Genomic DNA, 19,680 nt, shown 5'->3' with positions numbered 1-19,680 from the left:
ACTGGGGCGGGCAGGAGCGTGTAGCTGATGGAGGACATTCAGAAATCTGTTGTTTGAAGCCTGGGGAATATATAAATTGTGTCTCAGGAATTTAAGCTGGAGGCTAAATTTCACCAGTCCAATATTTGCTTTGACTTTATAATTGAACAGGGAAGTCTCCCATTCACCCAAAATACAATATATCTAGACATAGCATCTTCCCCTCCAGTATTCCCTGACCACAGCCACCTAAATTCAAAGAATTGGCATCATCACTAACTCTCTTTTACCCTCTTTACCCAGCTACATATTTTAATCTACTTATATGCCGCCCAGACCACAGTTGTCTGTCTTCTACTCAGGCGGATTTGTCTTCTAATCAGGGATACCACCAGATGCCTTGCTGAATAAGCTCTGACAGCATGGTGTCTACAGTGTATCCATCGACTGGCATAATAACTGTTAAGGGAGACATGAGATACAGCTGGATGGCTTGTTCTTAGTCATCCCTGCTGGCTCCTGGTGACTGTGGCTTCTTCCAGGTGCTCACTGCTGTTGCTTCAGTAACAGGCTCCTGAGTCTTGCCATGATCAATATGTGCTCATTGGCACCAGACAAATGTTTCTTGATCACAGGGTTTGACTTAAACTAATACTTGTTGGATTGAAGTGATCTGCATTTTGCAGGACATTTACCTGTTCTCTCCTTCATTCTCCAGTATTCTTCCAAAATGACCCACAGTTGCATGGCTGTCTTGCTTGCAGGTATTCATAAGGGACCTAGTTGTACCTCACTTGACCAAGACACTCAAAAATCCCCGAGGGGTTTGCCCACCACCTGCTCTCCCACCTTGAGCTTCAGTTTCCTTGTCACAGGGCTTGCCTTGCTCTTCCCCACCTGACAGGCTCAGCTCTGACACTTGGCCTCAGAGCCTTTGGCGCTTTCCTACCCCGATGGTCATCTTGATCTCCAGGAACCTGCAAGGTTCCTTTCTGCCTTGAGGTCCCTGCTCACTGGCCCCAACTGAGATGCTCATCTCTCCCCCCGAACCTAGTTTATATCCTGATTCTTCCGGGCCATTGTTCTCTCTCTTTCCTCTGAGCTTCCAAAGCATTTGGCAGTCAGCATCCAATCATATGCCTTTGGGATTATTAACAAATTGTTCCCTGGGAGGATCCTACTTGCCAGAAGTGGGCTGAAAGCTTCAGGACAGGTAGGACTGAGACCTTACACTTCTTTAGTATCTCCCTGCAGCACCATGCCACAGTAGTCCTCAGAAGTGCTCGGTGGACAGACTGCTGTTTCCAGCTTCCCTTGTGGACCAAGGGAAGATGCACACAGTCCCTCAGCTTTGATGGAAGCTGTAAACTGCCAACAATTTTACTACCTCAAGGAGACCCAGAGTTTATCCTGAAATGGACATTGGGCCTTGCAGAATGGGCATACTCTTTCTCTTCAAATGAACTTCAGTGAAATTTGGTACACAGATTAAGCGAGATGTGTTATTGCGCCTAAGTTATAGTATAAAAATATGTATTTAAGAATTTGGGATAAATTTGAAATACCAAAGTTATATTCTTAGAAAAAATTAATAATGCTCCTCAGGTTGGAAATAAATTTATTTCAGTAAAAATGCCTCTTAGATAATCTGATTCTCCAGGTCATGGTGATGAGGGCTGATACATCTTCAGCATTAGTTTCCTAAGCAGGGCTAAAGCCCAACACACAGGGATCAGATACACAGTAAGAAACTCTTTGCTCAGCCTTGGCCCAGTCCACGTGACTCTCAGATGGCCCATGAGACAGACTTCCCCAGACATATTTAGCCAGGGGCTGGCATGTGGCCCGAACCAAGGTGCCTCGGAAGACACAGTCTGACTGGATAAACTTGGAAGTTGCCTAAAAGTCTGACATCTAAATAGCGGTTTTCTTTTTAAAAGGAAAATATACAGCTATACAAAGATGGGAAATAATCAGTGTTTACTTTGGGATAATTAGGGTTGTCTTTTTTCTCAATTTTGCTGGAAGGCTACTTCCAAAAAACAAAAACAAAACAAACAAACACACCTCAGCAATTTCCCTTGGCTAACACAGTTGACAGCAGTAAGCAAGCACAATGGCACTTAGCTCTTCTGCATTGGTGGTGGGGTTGGCTCCTTGCTGCAAAATGCCAGGCGTCTATGAAATCACTCCCCTCATTATGCACAAACTGCACACATACACCCCTTTCTTGTTCCATCTTCCCAGACCTCACCTGATTGATAACATAGATGCCATAGTCCAACTGCTGGCGCTGTAGGATTGGGTGCAAGTAATATAGCCAATACTTGAGGTGCTCCTGCCGTCTGCGGAATGGAATAATGATGGCCACCTTGTGAGGAGAGACACATTCCTTGGGGGTATAGCGGCCGCCCACCTTCACCTTCGGATTCAGCTTCACCACAAGCTCCAGGTCCACAGGCATGTTAAACTCGATCAGCATGGGGCCAACTAGAGAGGAGGAGGGAAGGAGAAGTTAGCAGGCCACAGGACTCGTTGCTCCACAGGCTGCCTGAAATGGTCAGGCTGCAGGTGCAGAGGAGACATCTCCTCCTGGGAGTCAGTGTGGCCGTGGAAAGGGTGCTCGTGGTGCCACATCCAGCACGAGCATGACCAACCCCCCTAAGAAACCCTCAGTGCTGGGCTAACCCAGATGCTGGTCACCCTGTGAGGCACTCATCTGCCCAGGACCCCCAGCCTTGCCCTCAGACTCCAGTGTAAAGTGGAAATAATTCCTGCTCAGACTCCCCAGCAGGCTGTTGTAAAACTTAGTGAGTATGGATGAGAAAGCATGTTCTCAGAAACCCTGAGGTTGAAACCTACCTAGCTCTGCCACCTCCCAGCTGTGTGGCCTTGGACAAATGACTGACATCACCTCTCTGAATCGAGCCTGAGGAAGGGACATGCATGTGTATGTGTGTGTGTGTGTGTGCGTGTGCGTGCGCGCATGTTGGGAAGGCCAGCGTGGAGGGAATCAGCTTCACATAAGAAGGTGGCAGGAGTGGAGGAGTAAGCGCGTCTCAGGAAGGGGCTTGATGTGCAGGTGAACGAAGCTAGGAGAGGGATGGAGCCAATAAGGCCCCAGAGGAGACTGAGGGGAAAAAAACAGCCAGAAAGAACATCAAAGAAGAATGCTTAGTAACAGTGAGGGATAAAGTAACAACAGGGTGAAGAAGGGAGGAAGAGTCAGGGATGATCCAAAGTTTCCGGCCTAGAAGAACACGGGTCCAGATAAGGGAAATGAGTTAGTAAGAGAGCTCTTGGCACAGAAAAAAAATTGACGAGACACAGATGGTGGATTTCGAGACAGTGGCAGGTCAGGAGTAGAGGGAAGAGGAAAAAGTGAAGACCCACACACAGGGCACATGGCACATGCAGTGTGGTCCCAGCAACGCAGGGAGTCAGACAGAGCCAAGAGCTGAACCCAGGCTCCTAGTATTCTCCGCAGATCAGACTTCCTCACAGTGGATTCCAGGAAGCATTAGACCCAGCAAGACGCTCGATGGAAAAACATATCCCCTGTTCAATGACAGGCGGGAACCCTGAATATTAAATCCTGCTTCTGGGAAGTCACGCCACACCAAAGGCTCTGAAAGTTGTGCAGTCAAGAAACCCCCATCACTTTATTTAACCCACCATTTCCCAAAGTAATTTGGCCACAGAACCGTTCTGTCAGGGAACACACTTTGGGAACTGTTACTCTAGTGTAAACAGCTTTGTCTATGAAGCAAACTAGCCACAAGAACAAAGGAAGAAACCTAGAGAACAGAGGTGAGAACAGCAACCATAAGCTCACATCAAAGTTCACCTGAACCATGCTGGTGAGAACCCACAGGCCCAGGGCACAGGCCTGTCTGCCCTCCTTGGGGACCACGAGGTCCCCAAGCGCCCCTTGGCCCCAGGGAGCACATACCCTTCTGAATTAACAGTCTGAGAAAAGCAGCCTTGCTCCAGCTGCTGCCTCTTCTCCCTGCCCCAGTGCACCCCTCACACCTCCCCTCCGTCTGTGGCTGGCCCAGCTCCATCAGCACAGGACTTGTTCCCATGAGTTCATTTTCTTCTGAGACACGGCTCTGACTGTATCACTCTCCCATTAAAACCCTCCAGTGGCTGTAAGGCCAAAGCCCTAGCTTGGCAACAAGGCCCATCAGTCTCAGCTCCATCTCCTTCCCCATTTCTATAAACCATACCTATATCCACGCTTTCTCTTGGCCCGAAATGCCCTTCCCTCTGTTTTTTAACCAGCAAACTTTGGCACTGAGAGACAGGCCTCAATCAAGCTTTGTCCTTTTGCTCTCATTACCACAGACCCTCTGGGGAAGGGAAGCAGATCCCCAGGGCTCCAAAAGCCCTGCTCGTCACTCCTGGAGGGACAGGGCCCTAGCAGATCAGTCCCTCACAAGACTGCCTGATGACCCGCTCCACCCTCCCAGGGTGCCCTTGGTTGAGCAGGCACTAAGCTCCAGGACTAAGTCATTGGCCACCCTGGACCAGTTTTCCCCAAACTATCCCCAGAATCACCTAAGGCAATTAGTGCAAATACAGAATCCCAGGCCCCTCCCCTAGACAGTCTGATTTCTCAGACCTTGGGAGGGACCTAGATGGATAATACACGGGGAGCCCGGTGATTCCTACTGGGCAAGTTGGGCACCAGAGAGCTGGATGCCCCATCTTCACAAGCCCTGGGCTTTCAGGTGAGGAGGGTCCTTGGGGATTCTCACCACTTACACCCTCCTCACAAGGTCTGCCAAGCCTGGGCTGCTCAACTCCCAACCTGGGAGGCCCTGCTGCACAGTGAACTTGTGAAAAACATGAAAAGAAGATCTGTCACTGGGCTCTTTTCACTTCCGAGGGCCCCCGCGACATCTGCAGCTCCCACCCCACCCCACCTTTGGTTCTGAAGATGCTGCTAAACATAACTCCATTTTCGGGAACCCAAGAAGCATCTGGGCTGTCACGGTACCAACTTGCTCACACCTTCTGAAACCAACCCAGGAGACAGGAATTCACATGTGGCCTGCCTACCCTCCGCGGACTAGGCACCTGCAGGCTGGCAAGTGTCCAGATGTTGCACCATCATGGCTTCCAGAAAGGTAGCCCTGAGGTAAGGTGCTGGGACAGGGGAAGGGATGCCTGGGCCCTGGTCCAGCTCCACCAGTGACATGATGGATGATCTTTGGGCAATTCCCATCTACTCTCAGGATATTGGTTTCCCCATTTGTGAATCAAAGGGATTGGACTGGATGATCTCTAAGGTCTCAAAACACCCTGACATGCTCAGAGACATTTGGTAAACCAGGAGAGCAGGGACCCAAAGCAATATCTTCTGATAAATCTCTGCTCTCACCTTCCCTGCCCCACAGACAGCATGAATGTCCAAGCAGGCAGAAAGAAATGAGTGCCCTGGAGAGGAGAGGGTCTTGGACAAAATGCCTTGGTCACCAAGCATCACACTCACCTATGTCCCCACTACCTCACTACCCAGGATTTCTCAGCCTCTGTCCTGATGTCCATTTTTGCCCTTTCTCTTCTTACTCTCCCTAGACACTCTCCCTTCTATTACTCGGGTCTTTGGTTTAAGCATGTGACAGTTTTCAAAAACTTCTGTCTCCATCCCACATCTCTCTTCTGACCCCACAGCCAATAGGACACAGTAGCCACATGCCCTGGGCACCTTAAACTCAACCTGCCCCAAATGAACTCTCATGCAATCCCACCACCATCACCACCTATGGCCAAACTCCATTCTCCTCCAGGGTTCCCTCGGCACTGACACTGCTGTCCACCCAGTACAAGAGCTGACTCCTGAGTGGTCCATCTTCTATTCCCCCTCCTCTTTCCCCAACACCAATACACACACACACACACACACACACACACACACAGGAGGTGTAAGCAGCACTCTGACAATCCACAGTAGCCTATCAAGTACCAAATACCAAACCAGAGTCTTTATTCTGAAATGTTTGTTTAACGCAAACTCCGCACGCACACATGATACACATCAAGACCACTTTCAATTTGTTTTGATCAATATTTTCTGGGAACCTACTGTCTGCCAACTCGTGTGCCAACCCAAGGAGGGGTGGGTGGAGGGAGGGAAGATGAACAAGACAGTTCCCACCTGCTGAGCATACGGCAGAACCTAAGTGAAAATTACCCTGGTTCAGGGCTGGCAGAGGAACTTGCTCCTCCAAGGGCTCGTGCAGAGCTTTGTCAATGAACAGCCTCTTCTGTCCCTACTGCTCCCTTTTGTGCCCCTCAAACAACTCCCACCATGCCTCCAACAGATGCAGAGCACCCTGACCCCCAGTCCTGCCCTCCTTGCCTAGTCTGGCAATTCTTTCCCCACCTTCTCTCTCTGAAGCCTCTGTAACTCTGAGAATCCTGCGGCTCACACCTCTGAGACTGGAGGGTGCACAGCAGCCCCAGCCTGGAGGTGAATTCCTTCTTGGGTCCGGTGCCAGGCAGGAGGCCTCCTGAGTTCCCTGCCCACCTCCTGCCACGCTGCAGGGGCCATGCTCCACTACACACCTGGCTCCGTCCCAGTGAAAAAATCCAGAGAACTCAGATTCCAGGAGGGCAATGACCAGGCTCTGTTCAGAACCATGCAGACCTGCTACCAGGTCTCAGAGCCACTGCTTGGGGCCACAGGGAGGGGCTACAGGAGCAGGCAGAGGGCTGAGGGCTTCATGTCAGTCCTCAGGCTGAGCCAAGGCACCCGTGCTGTGCGGCGCATGGCGTGTGCTACCACAGGCCCTCAGCCCCGCTGGGCTGGCTTGTGTGTTTTCTTGGCTCTGGGAGCTAGGAAGCAGGGTTACGTAAGCAGATGAGCAGATGTAAGCTGTCCTCGGCTCCCCCAGCTCAAGCCCCGCCACGTGGGCCTCTCGGCTGGGAGTCCAGGTCATGGCCTTGCGTGTAAGTCGCTCAATAACTTCAATGTGTGAGCTCAACTCAGACAAATTCCACCGCTCTCCTGCCTGGCACGGCAAACCCAAACACATACATGCCCCTCCATCAAAGGCCCTGCTAATCTAAGCCAACCCAGCACGGACTCCTGCCTCGATTTCATGCTGGCTGAACCACTAGTTCAATCCTCTTGCCTCAGCAAAACAGGCTGAAAACATGTAATCACTGCTTTTCAACAGATTGGCCAGTGGTTCAAGACACAATCCTTGGCCTGATCCTCGACTGTGACAATGTTTCACCAGCCCAGGATGAAACGATAAAAGTAAGACCACGTAGGTGGTTTTTCATCAAACTAAATGTATCAATGGATAGGAAGCCTTTTCTTCCAAGATGAAGTGCTTCTTACAATTTAAATGGTAAAATGTCCTTTCTCTTACGAAATGATCGTGGTAAATTTTGATGCTGGAATGATTTTTTAAAAATCCTTCCTTGGCAGCCATGGGTCAGGCCCTTAAGTTTCTCTTGAAAATTTTCTGGGTAAGAAGTTCAAATGTTTGGGAAACATTTGGGAATATGTGGAACTAAGCAGTGCCTAGAACTTTGTGGTTTTAAAAGTTAGGATATTGGCATTTCTTCCTAGGCCAGGTCTCAGACCTGACAGTACATTGCCTCGCCCCTCTTCAAACCATCTTCCCCACTGCAATGTTGCTCGATAGGCTCGTGGGTGGGCCATTTCTGTCTGCACCAATCTGCCAAAGGCCAGGTGTGCACTGTGTGAAAGTTGATGGTACAAATCGGGTCATTCTTGTCATACCCAGCTAAAACAGAGTCCAGAAGCTGCGGGGGGGAAAAAAGCTTTCAGGGTACAAAACATTGCTCCAAGAATGTAATTCTCTGCAAGCCTGACTGCTGAAACTGTTGTAACCTGAAACCAGTTTTATCTATAGCTTCTGAGATAACTTGCTGCAACTCCAGGACTAATTTTGCCCACCCCTCCGTTCTCACCAATCAGAGCTTGCCAGCTCCGCAAAGCCTTACTTGTGCCAATGAACTTCAATGAACTTTCTCAAAGAGCAATACATAACATTTTTCCCTTTTAATAAAACCTCTAACCTTCTCTTTGTTCTTCAGATATACTGAAAACTACCCAGCCTCCCATTTATGCCCTGAATTGCAATATTTCTTCCCAAGTAAAACATTACATTTTGAGATCTGTCTCTACATTTTTGACTTCGACAACTGGAAGCTGAGCCAGGCACTATCACCAAATTCCCCAGCTTGAGAAAAGATTTGCTTGCAGTGTTCCTGTGAAATCATGGTGCCCCCCTTGTGGCCCCTTGACTAGACATGAGAAGCACCGTGCATGCCTCATCTCAAACCTCCTCTCCAGTCCTTCTAGGAGGAGGACAAGCTCTCTAGGTTTCCAAAGACATCAGTGTCACCTAATCCAACAGCTGCCCGGCCTCAGCTCAAGCATCACCTCCCCTAGGAAGCGGTTCCAGACCACTCGACGAGGTTGGTTCTTACTCTTCGTCCACACCCGCTAAGCACTCACAGCACCACACCCATTCAAACATATACCCAGTTAGTACACACCATGTGCCAGGTGGTACCAGGCGTGCAGAGCGAGGGCTGGGCTAGGAAGTCTTTGCCGTCAGCGGGGCAGGAAGACCAGCAAAGCAAACAACAGTGGTGAGTGTGACAGTGGTGAGAACAAGCTGAACTGGCACAAAGGAAGGGAAATCAACTCCGGGGCCAGGGAAGAGAGTCAAGGAAAGCTTTGCAATGAAGCAGCTGCTTTGACTGGGCCCCTCAGCTCCTCTTGGGCAGGATTCATCACACAGAATTGTATCTACTTGTCGGCCAGCTGCCTTGGCTGCCACGCAGATGGGAGCATGCCGGCAGATCTTAGCCATGTGGGTGGCACACAGCTATCCTCCCTGCTTCTCTGCCACTGATTCAGGCAGCAAAGAGAGTTTCGATAAGCCTGCAAGAAAACCTTATGGAAGTGCATGTCATGAAGAGCTACCAGAAGGGACTCTCAATTTCCATGTTAACCATTTCTCACTGAGTTTTAAACTCTAACTTGTGAAGGCTTCAAAGGTACTGGAAAGGATTTGTTTTTTAAATCAGATATTCATGGTATTTTTCTTTATACCTTTGGATATATCTTTAAAACTGAACAATAAGCATTTTAAAATATAAACCAAGGAGGGGAAAGGGGACCCCCCTTCCCTAGTCCCATTCCCAACAAGGAAGTAGCTTCCAAAATAAAGATTTCAAAACATATAACTCAGTGACCAGAAAACAGGAATTATCAATGACAAATGCTGACATGATGTGTCTTGGGCCTACCACACACGGAACATACCCCCATACCCATGGTTCTTTCTGCCAACTCACTATCCAAGCCACTATGAGACCCCAAGGAAAGAAATGCTTTTTCAACAGGAAACAGAACACATCTGTGGTCTCAGAACCCTGTATTTGGAGATGTAAAGAAAAATAAAGTACTTGCTCAAAAAATAAAGGAGGCTGCCAGAGGAGGTCTACAGAGCAGAGCCCAGGTGGCCAAGTGGGAAGCTGGACCAACCTGGCACAGTGGGGACAGTTGATGCTCCGGTATCTCTGTGCTTGGGAGCAGCCCTGCCAAGCGCCTGAACTGCTACACCTTATGGATCTTCCAAAATACGACCTAAAAGTTACCCTGCCAGCAGCAAACCACCACACCATCCTCAGTGGAACTGCCATTTCTCCTGCCTTGCTCTCTCCCTCGTTAAAGTTCCAGCCAACCTTCAAAGGCCAAGCACTCGCTTCAAAATGCTGTCGAGGTTTCCATCAATTGCAGTGGCTGTCAACTGCGGAGTGCACGTAGAAGCATCTGGGGAAGTGTGTGAATTTGCAGACTCCTGGGTCCTACTCACCAGACTCTGCCTTGGTAAGCCTGGGGCAGGGGCCAAGGAATCTGCATTTTAACAAGCACTCTAGGTAACTGTAATTTTGATGCAAGTCCCTGGACTGTAATTTTGAGAAACACTGGTTTACAGGTTCACTCATTAACCACCACTTCCCTCCCACTCCCAGGAAGATATTTAAGAGGTCAGGAAAAACAACTTACACTCAGAAACTATATATTCTCCTCCGGTTTGTGCAAAGGGTCAGATATAATAACTATGTTGGGATCCATGGTCTAAATATCTCATGTATTTATTTATTTATTGGAGACAGAGTCTTGCTCTGTCACCCAAGCTGAAGTGCAGTGGTGCGATCACGGCTCACTATAACTTCGAATTTCTGGGCTCAAGCAATCCTCCCACCTCAGCCTCCTCAGCAGCTGGGACTACAGGTGCTCACCACCACACATGGCTAATTTTTTATTTTTTGTAGAGACACGGTCACGCTATGTTGCCCACGGTGGTGGGACTGTAGGCATAAACCTCCACGCCCAGCCAATATCTCCATTCTAACTCTTACTCAGTCTTAACTTTCTAAGTTCCGTTTTCTCTTTTTCTGATTTTACCTTATTTATATCGGTCCTTTTTATGGTATGTGTTCTTATAGACTATCTCAAAAACTTTTGTAAAAGAGGTAAAGTAATAATCTTTCAAAGTTCAAACCAAATGTCATCTTCCTATAGAGCCTTCCCCAAGCCCCTCTTGGGGCCAGTCTCCACTCCATATGCCTGCAACACCCTTTGGAAGTCTGGGTTTTAGCGCCAGTCTATCGCGGGCTTCCTCCATCAGACATCTTGAGCACAGGGGTTGTGTCCCATTCCTTTCTATTTTCGGGACAGGTCCTGGCAGAGCAGGATCAGCAAACAGGTGTTGACCCACATAGCACTTGTTCAATTGTTAAGAAGCTGAGCTCACAGAGCCAGGAGCCATTTTACCTTTGAAGTGATAGAATCTATGATTTTTGCCCTAATTGCACATCTCTGGCCAAGGTGGGGCAAAAACACCTCATTTCTGGGCTTTAACGAGCTTTGTTTCTGGGTATAGCACCTGATTCACAAGCACATCGCCCACACTTGACTTTTTTTTTTTTCCCCCATGTACCTGAGATTGGTACACCCTCAATTTTAAAATCAGTTTCCTCCAGGCTCTAGGCCTGTAATTTAAGACTTTGTGACAATGGACAACCCAACCTCCAATTAAAAATGTTGCATTTCCTCATCCAAGCCTTACATTGCCATGCCAAAGGGGCTCTTCACCAAGTCCACTCACTCTTTAAGAGAATAACCCCTAAGCTCAAAGTCTAACATGGGTCACAAAATCACCAGAAAAGCCTCGGGTGGTCACTCAGTGCAGAATGCTGTCGCCAAAGGTACCAAAGCCACAGCTAGATCCCATCACCTTGAAAGGTCAGGGTCTACCACAAAACAGACCCTAAAGAATCCTGCAGATCAGAGCCAGAGGAGCCTTGAGAACCATGTTTCAGCCCCAAGGTTACGCATGAAGGAAACTGAAGGCCAGAGAGGTTGACAGTCTTCCTCAAGAATACTCTTGGATTGACCAAAAAGCTGTCCTCATCTTCCCTTTGGTAATCTTTCAGGGTTCTAATGCTCACAGATGCATCCACGCAGTAGATAGCAAATCAGGGCACACATGCCTCCGCTGTTCCTACGCTCTGTCCATGGGGACTGTCTCCAAATCCCTCTCCATATGGAGTTGGAGGGAAACACCACCTGACTGAGGTGGCATAAAAGTGAATCGTATCTGACATCACTGATCTAAACCCTCTAATTTCTATGCCATACATGGTCATGGCTCCCCAATTCAGCCAGGCAGTAGAATCAGAAAGAAAGCAGGGGGAACCCCAGAAGTGGCCACATAACAGCTCATTTCTGTCCAGGGGCTGGAGATGCAAGGTCCTGGGGTCAAGCAACAGTAGCTGGGGGTCACAAGCTTTCAAAGTCCAGTAAACAGGCTCCCAAGTGTTTGGCCTCTGGGGAAAAATGTCCCAGGAGGAATTTCTGGTTTGTTTGGTCCTGGCCCAAAGGGAGATTCTTCTTTCTCACTCCCTCAGCTGGAATTTGTGGAAACTGCCAAAATTGTGCCTGCCCACAGTTACCACTACCAGGAAAAGGCTCAGAAGCCAACTTGCCTGGAAACCCCACGTCAGCACCAGGAAGATTCTGCTGTATCTCTCTCCTCTTAGAACTAGAGTACTTCCAGAAGGGACAATTTGAGCTTCTCAGAAAGGATTAGAATAGTATAGGCATCTAGTGTTTTATATTAACATCTTCACCTCCAGGCTGGGGCAATCCTCCTCTGGCCTCTTCTGGGTCCTTCTCTCTCAGCCTGGAGCCAGTTACCAGCAAGTAGCCCAAGACCTGCCACTTAAGAACTTCAGAGTCACATTTACCTCAACCCCCTTGAGGGTCCCAGCCGTCAGTGCCAAGTCAGGATGCTGGGGAGGATGCTTTGCTCTGCACCTCCTTAGGACACTTGTTAGAAGAGATGTGGACATTTGACACAGTCTACAGGAACCAAATGCTATTTCCAAGGGAAATAGCATGGTAGGAAGCCACAAACCAGGGCTCAAACAGCTGTTCCACCTCTGAAAAGCCACAGGCAAGTTTCCTAACCTCACTGGTGACGGCACAGTGCCTAACCCATAGCAGGCCCACACCATATATTTGCTGAATAAATATATTAATAATACTTGCATGTAGGCCTCACACTCCAAGAGGCTGACAAATCATTCTTAACAGAGAGAAGTCAATAGAGTCTAAAGTTCATAAAGACAGACTGTTTACCAAGTAGAGACAGCTGAAATCCATGATAACAGCATGCCTAACATGTAGAGGAACAAACGGTATTAATATAGTTACAGCAAAAGAAGAGCACTGGTGAGAGACTGCACAGAACAAAGTGGAAAAAGAGTCTTATGTTCAAACAAAATATGTGTGGACAAAGTAAACATATAAATAACAGATTCAGATGATATCTGCAATGCCTAAAACCAGGAAAGGATTAATATCCAGGATGTATATGGAATTCCTGCATACCATCAAGAAAAATACAAGAACTCCAGTGAAAAAACAGGCAAAGGATTACTATTAATAACCAATTTACCAAAGCAGAATCCCAAAGGCCATGAAGCATATGAAGGGATACTCAAGCTCATTAGGAATCAGAGAAAAGCAAGTTAAAAAAAAGAATTATTGCAGTACATCTATTAGTTTCACAAAAAATAGGAAGCTGGTAAACACAGTCACATAAGTCCATAAAGGGCATACATAAGAATGTTCCTCCCAGCGATATTTGTGAAAGTAGTATTGGGGGCAGTCTGGGAGATCCTCATTATGGAAGGAGAGGGAAAAACTGGGAAGGATGACAACTATGGGGTATTGTTCGGTAGAATCAACACACTAGATGTATATGTAGCAACATGGATGGACCTCAAAAACAAAGGTGAGCATCTGGTGCCCAATTCTTGGTTTCTAAATGCCATTTTCTACTAAAGGAACTAGGGCTCATTGGAGAAGTGGCTGATTCTAGGGCTGAGTTGGGGATAAGAAGAACGAGAGGACCCTGGAACATTTTACTGTGCCTAAAAGTAAGAAAGTACTCAAAGAATAATAGGATAGCTGAGCACTATAGCTCAGGCCTATAATCCCAGTGACTCGGGAGGCTCAGGTGGGAGGATTACTTGAGGCCAGGAATTCGAGACCACCTAGGGCAACATAGCAAGACCCCATCTCTAAAATAAAAACTAAAAAAATTAGTTGGGCATGGTGGCACGTGCCTGTAGTCCCAGCTACTTGGGAGGCTAAGGAGGGAGGATTGCTTGCGCCCAGGAGTTCAGGGTTGCAGTGAGATATGATCGTGCCACTGTACTCTAACCTGGGCAACAGAGTGAGACTCTGTATTAAAAAATAAATAAATAAATATTTTTAAAAAGTGAATAACCTGAATCTACCCATGAGGCAACATCAGACACCTACATTGAGAGACATTCTACAAAATAACTGGCCTGAACTCTTCAACGTCACTGTCATAAAATACAAAGGACAACTCGGGAAATTACTCCAGATTAAGAGACATGACAACTGAATATAACATAGAGTCTTCAATTTTCTTTTACTATAAAGGACATTATTGGGACAACTGATAAAAATCTTCAAAAGTCTGTAAATGAGATAATAGAAATGTTTCAAAGTTGAACTCCTAACTGGTAATTATACTATGGTTATGTAAAAAAAAAAAAAAATCTTGTTTTTAGGAAATACACACTGAATATTTAGGGTAAAAGGATATGATTCAGCATATACAGACAGAGAAAGAAAAAGAGAGAGTGAGCATGTGCACATGTGAGAGAGAAGAAAAGGCAAACGTAGTAAAATGTTAACATTTAGGGAATCCAGAGGATATCTAGAAATTCTTTTATTAATTTAACTTTTCTATAAGTTTGAAGTTACATCAAACTTTTTAAAATAAAAAAAAAAACAAAAAACAGGCCAGGTGTGGTGGTTCACGCCTGTCACCCTGGGAGGTTGAGGCAGGAGGATCGCTTCAGGTAGTGAGTCCAAGACCAGCCTGAGCAAAAGCAAGACCCTGTCTCTACTAAAAATAGAAAATTAGCTGGGTGTGGTGGCACATGCCTATAGTCCCAGCTACTCGGGAGGCTGAGGCAGGAGGATTACTTGAGCCCAGGAATTTGAGGTTGCTGTGAGCTATGAGGACACCCTGCACTCTAGCCAGGGCGACAGAGCAAGACTCTGTTTCAAAAAAAAAAACAAAAAAAAAAAACAACTGGATGAGAAATTGGAATCAAAATGAGCCATAAGATGCCATTTATATATGTTTTTTAAAAGTATAGGTACTGTGTGATTTCATTTATGTGATCCTCAAAAGGATAACAGTAGTGGAGAACAGACCAGTGGTTGCCTGGGGTTAAAGGTGGGAGGAGAATGTGACTACAGGAGGGCTTGGGGAGTGATGGACAGTTCTGCATCCTGATTATGGTGGTGGTTACACAAATATATACACGTGTTAAAATTCATAGAACTATACACCAAAAAAGCCAATTTTATTGTATGTTAAACTAAAAAATAATTTTTTAATTAAAAAAATATATATATTTAGCAGTGGCATCTATGTTAGCAAGAGCAAAAACAGATACAGGCTATGAATACATTAGAATGGCTGCTTATGGTGTGGTTGGGAAATGGAAGTGAGAATGAGAATAAAATAAAGCAAATAAATAAATAAGGCAAAAAAGAAAATGAAAGTCCATGAGTAGACCCATGATGATAATGGGCCATGAAACCAAGTTTGAAGGCTGGATGAGAAGGAAGAAGAGAAGAACATAAATAAGGGAGAGATGGAGGATACAGCTGAGTGTATCCTTCCTGGGCTGCACAGAGAACGAGGGAGCCCTGGCCCCCAGACCAGAGCAAGGACCCCAAATCAGGTCTGCAATATTATGCGGACAGATTCATCAGCCGTGACAGCCCAACACCATCTAAGATCAATCTTACTTCCCTGCTCTGACTTCTGACTCAACAGCTGCCTGATTACCCCATGGCTTCCCTTATAGTGCTGCCTGCAGCCAGAGAATTCTAAGCTGCTAGACAACAATTCTAATCTTCCCAGTAAAGCAGCAATTTAGCATTCCAGCATGTGCCTAAGTCTCCTGGGAGATTTATTACTGAGTCAGCTGCCCCGCTATAATCAGTTTTGGAGTTCTGACAGACTTTCTGGAGCTGTAACGCTGATTACAAGTACATCCTTCTCTCTCCATCTAGAACCAGACCTTAGACTATAGAGAGCCTATGGCCCCTATGCGCCATCTGGCAGTCAACCAGCTGTGCACTCCTGGCAATACCTCTGGTATCAGGACCATTCCAAATGCAGCCAGCTCCAATTTCCTTCTCTAAGGAGTAGGGATAATTATGTCTTCCTTTCAGGTGTGAGATAATACATATACTTACTTATCACAGTGCTTAGCACTATGATGTTTAATAAATGTTACTTTGGCCGGGTGTGGTGGCTCACGCCTTAATCCTAGCACTCTGGGAGGCCGAGGTGGGTGGATCGCTCGAGGTCAGGAGTTCAAGACCAGCCTGAGCAAGAGCGAGACCCTGTCTCTACTAAAAATAGAAAGAAATTATACGGCCAACTACAAATCTATACAGAAAAAATTAGCCGGGCATAGTGGCGCATGCCTGTAGTCCCCGCTACTCGGGAGGCTGAGGCAGTAGGATCGCTTAAGCCCAGGAGTCTGAGGTTGCTGTGAGCTAGGCTGATGCCACGGCACTCACTCTAGCCTGGGCAACAAAACGAGACTCTGTCTCAAAAAAAATAAATAAATAAATGTTACTTTGCCTTCTTCCCTTTTTACAGTCCTATCAGCACAAGTGGTTAAACTTTCACATTTCTACTCTTCTCTACTAGCATCAGTGATAGATTTGAAGGAAGAGTCTGGGACTTCCGAGGGGCCCTGAGGTATAATATAAGGCTTTCTGCAACACATGTGGGTTGAACAGCAGTTCTGTTCATCTTTTACTATAAGGAACAAGTACTAAATATATTAAAGAACCAGGCTGGGCATAGTGGCTCACACCTGTAATCCCAGTACTTTGGGAGGCTGAGACAGGAGGATCACTTGAGGCCAGGAGTTTGAGACAAGCCTTAGCAACATAGCAAGACCCTGCCTCTACCAAAACAGCAACAACAAAAAGTAGCTCAGCATGATGGTATGTGCCTGTGGTCCCAGCTACTTGGGAGGCAAAGGCAGGAGGATCACTTGAACCCAAGAGTTCAAGGTTACAGTGAGCTATAATCATGCCACTGCACTCTAGCCTAGGTGACAGAGTGAAATCCTGTCTGTGAAATATATATGTGTGTGTGTGTGTGTGTGTGTGTGTGTGTGTGTGTGTGTGTGTGTTAAAAGAATCAACTCAGAAAATGCAGGAGAAAAATTTTATAATCTTGGGGTGGTAAAGACCTGCCTAAGTGTAAAAATACCCTGAAGTCATAAAGGGAAAGACATATTTAAATACATAAAAATTCAAAACTTCTGTATGGCCAAAGAGACCAAAGATAAAGTTAAAAGACAGGTAACCAATGGAGAAGCCATATTTACAAATGATATTTAATAAAGGAGTCATATCCACAGTATAAAAAGTTCCTACAAACATGTAAAAAATAGAAAAATGGGTAAAAAATATGAACTAGTAATTCACATAAGAAATAGAAATGGCCAGCCAGGCATGGTGGCTCATGCCTATAATCCTGGCACTTACGGAGGCAGAGGCAGTAGGATCACTGGAGATCAGGAGTTTAAGACTGGCCTGGGCAACATAGTGAGCCCTGTCTCTACAAAAAAATGAAAAAAAAAAAAAAAAAAAGAAAAAAGAAATAGAATGGCCAAGCCAGGTGCAGCGGTGCACACCTGTATAGTCTCAGCTATTCTGGAGGATTGCTTGAGCCCAGGATTTCAAGGCTGCAGTGCACTATGATAGCACCTGTGAATAGCCACTGCATTCTAGCTTGGGCAACATAGCAAGACAAAAAAAGAAAAGAAAGAAAGAAAGACAAGATAAGTAAGACAAATGGTCAACAAACACATGAAAATTTGCTTACCTTCATTAGTAATCAGAGCAACAAGATACCATGTTTAACCATCACAGTGGCAAATGTATAAAGATTAGTAACATCCAGTTTTGTATGAGTATGAGAAATAAGCACTCTCATATACTGTTTTTCTGTGTGTGTGTGTGAGACAGAGTCTCACTCTGTTGCCCAGGCTAGAGTGAGTGCTGTGGCGTCAGCCTAGCTCACAGCAACCTCAAACTCCTCGGCTCAAGCAATCCTGGCTCAGCCTCCCAAGTAGCTGGGACTACAGGCATGTGCCAACATGCCTGTCTAATTTTTTCTGTATATATTTTTAGTTGTCCAGATAATTTCTTTCTATTTTTAGTAGAGACGGGGTCTCACTCTTGCTCAGACTGGTCTCGAACTCCTGACCTTGAGTGATCCTCCCGCCTTGACCTCCCAGAGTGCTAGTCATATACTGTTAATAAGTATAAATTGGAGGTCAAGTTGACAGTATGTATCAAAATGTTAAAAGTGCATAACCTTTAAATTTCAAATCAATAACTTAATCTCCTACATTAAGACACCAGAAAAAGAGCAAGTTAAACCTAAAACAAGCAGAATGAAGGAAATAATAAAGATGAGAGCAGAAATTAATGAAATCTGGAAAAAAACTAGAGAAAAATTAATAAAGTGTAAGCTGGTTCTTTGAAAAGATCAACAGAAATGACAAAGTTTTGGCTAGACTGATAAAGAAAAAAAGGAAACTCAAATTACTAAAATCAGGACCAAAAGAGGCAATATCCCTACTGACCTTAATAGAAATAAAAAGGATCATAAGGAAATACTATGAACTATATGCCAACAAATTACATGACTTAGATGAAGTGGACAAACTCCTAGGGATACACAAACTACCAAAACTGACTTAAGAATAAATAGAAAAATCTGTCAGGTAGAGTGATTTGGGCCTGAAAAAAAATTTTTTTTAAATAAGAAAAGAATAAATAGAAAATCTGAATAGACCTATAACAAGTAAAGGAACTGAATTAGTAATCAAAAAGCTTCCCACATGCACTTTAGGAGGCTGAGGTGGGAGGATCCCTTGAGCTTAGGAGTTTGAGATTGCAGTGAGCTATGATGACGCCACTGCACTCTAGCCCCACAAAGTAAATGTTTTCAGGCCCAGATGGCTTCACTGGTGAATTCTACTAGATATTTAAAGAAGAATTACTAAAAATCCACCACAAACTTTTCCAAAATATAGAAGAGAAAGGAACACTTAACCTGCTTATTCGTTGAGGCAGTTGTTACCCTGATACCAAAACAAGGCAAAGATATCACAAGGAATGAAAACTGCAGACCAATATCTCTTATGAATAAAAAACCAACAAAGTACTAACAAACTCAATCCAGCAACAAATAAAAAGGATGATATACCATGACTAAGTGGGATATACCTCAGGCATGCATGAATGATTTCGTATCTGAAAAAAAATCAATGTATAATATACCATATCAATAGAATAAATGACAAAAAACACATGATCGTCTCAACAGATACAGAAAAGCATGTGACAAAACCCATCACCTTTTCATGAATAGAACACTCAACAAACAGGAAATCCAAGGGAACTTCCTCAACCTGATAAAGGGCATCTATTAAAAACTCTCTGCTAACTTTTTACTTTTTGAGACAGGGTTTCACTCTGTCACCCAGGCTAGAGTGCAGTGACATCATCATAGCTCACCGCAACTTCAAACTGCTGGGCTCAAATGATCCTTCTGCCTCAGCCTCCCAGAGTGCTAGGATTACAGGCGTGAGCCAACATCATTCTTAATAGGTGATGTTTTCCCCCTAAGGAAGAGGACAAGGATGTCTTTTCTTTCCACATCTATTTAACATTGCACTGGAGGTTCTAACAAGAGCAATCAGGCAAGAAAAAGAGCTGTCGTGAAATTTAATGAAAATAATGCACATGAAGTATTTTTCCCATGAACTGCATGTAGTAAGTGCTGAATAAGCATTATCTGTTGTGGGGGTAATGTATGTGGTTACTGCTGGAGCCTAGAGCCCTGCAATTGCAGTGGCTCCCACTGTTTGGATTTTTACACTGACTGACTTATCTACTTACTCATCCCCTGCCTTTTGATTTCCTGCTTGGAGAATGGAATTGCTGGAAGGGTCTCAAGTTTAGGTGGATGTAGA

General features: G+C 45.6%; 1 protein-coding gene across 1 annotated transcript in view; it reads right to left on the bottom strand.

Annotated features, from left to right (window-relative positions):
* The window catches only part of B4GALT1 (beta-1,4-galactosyltransferase 1), a 51,071-nt gene that overhangs the window by 19,129 nt on the left and 12,262 nt on the right, over positions 1-19,680 (bottom strand). The window contains exon 2 of the mRNA XM_045562983.1: positions 2,234-2,469. Within this exon, the coding sequence (XP_045418939.1) occupies positions 2,234-2,469 (236 nt within the window). The remainder of the gene's footprint in view (positions 1-2,233; positions 2,470-19,680) is intronic.

The sequence above is a fragment of the Lemur catta genome, chromosome 10, assembly GCF_020740605.2.
Source record: "Lemur catta isolate mLemCat1 chromosome 10, mLemCat1.pri, whole genome shotgun sequence".
Lineage (NCBI taxonomy): Eukaryota > Metazoa > Chordata > Mammalia > Primates > Lemuridae > Lemur > Lemur catta.
The sequence above is the reverse complement of the archived record's forward strand: the minus strand, read 5'-3'. Positions and strand labels throughout refer to the sequence as shown.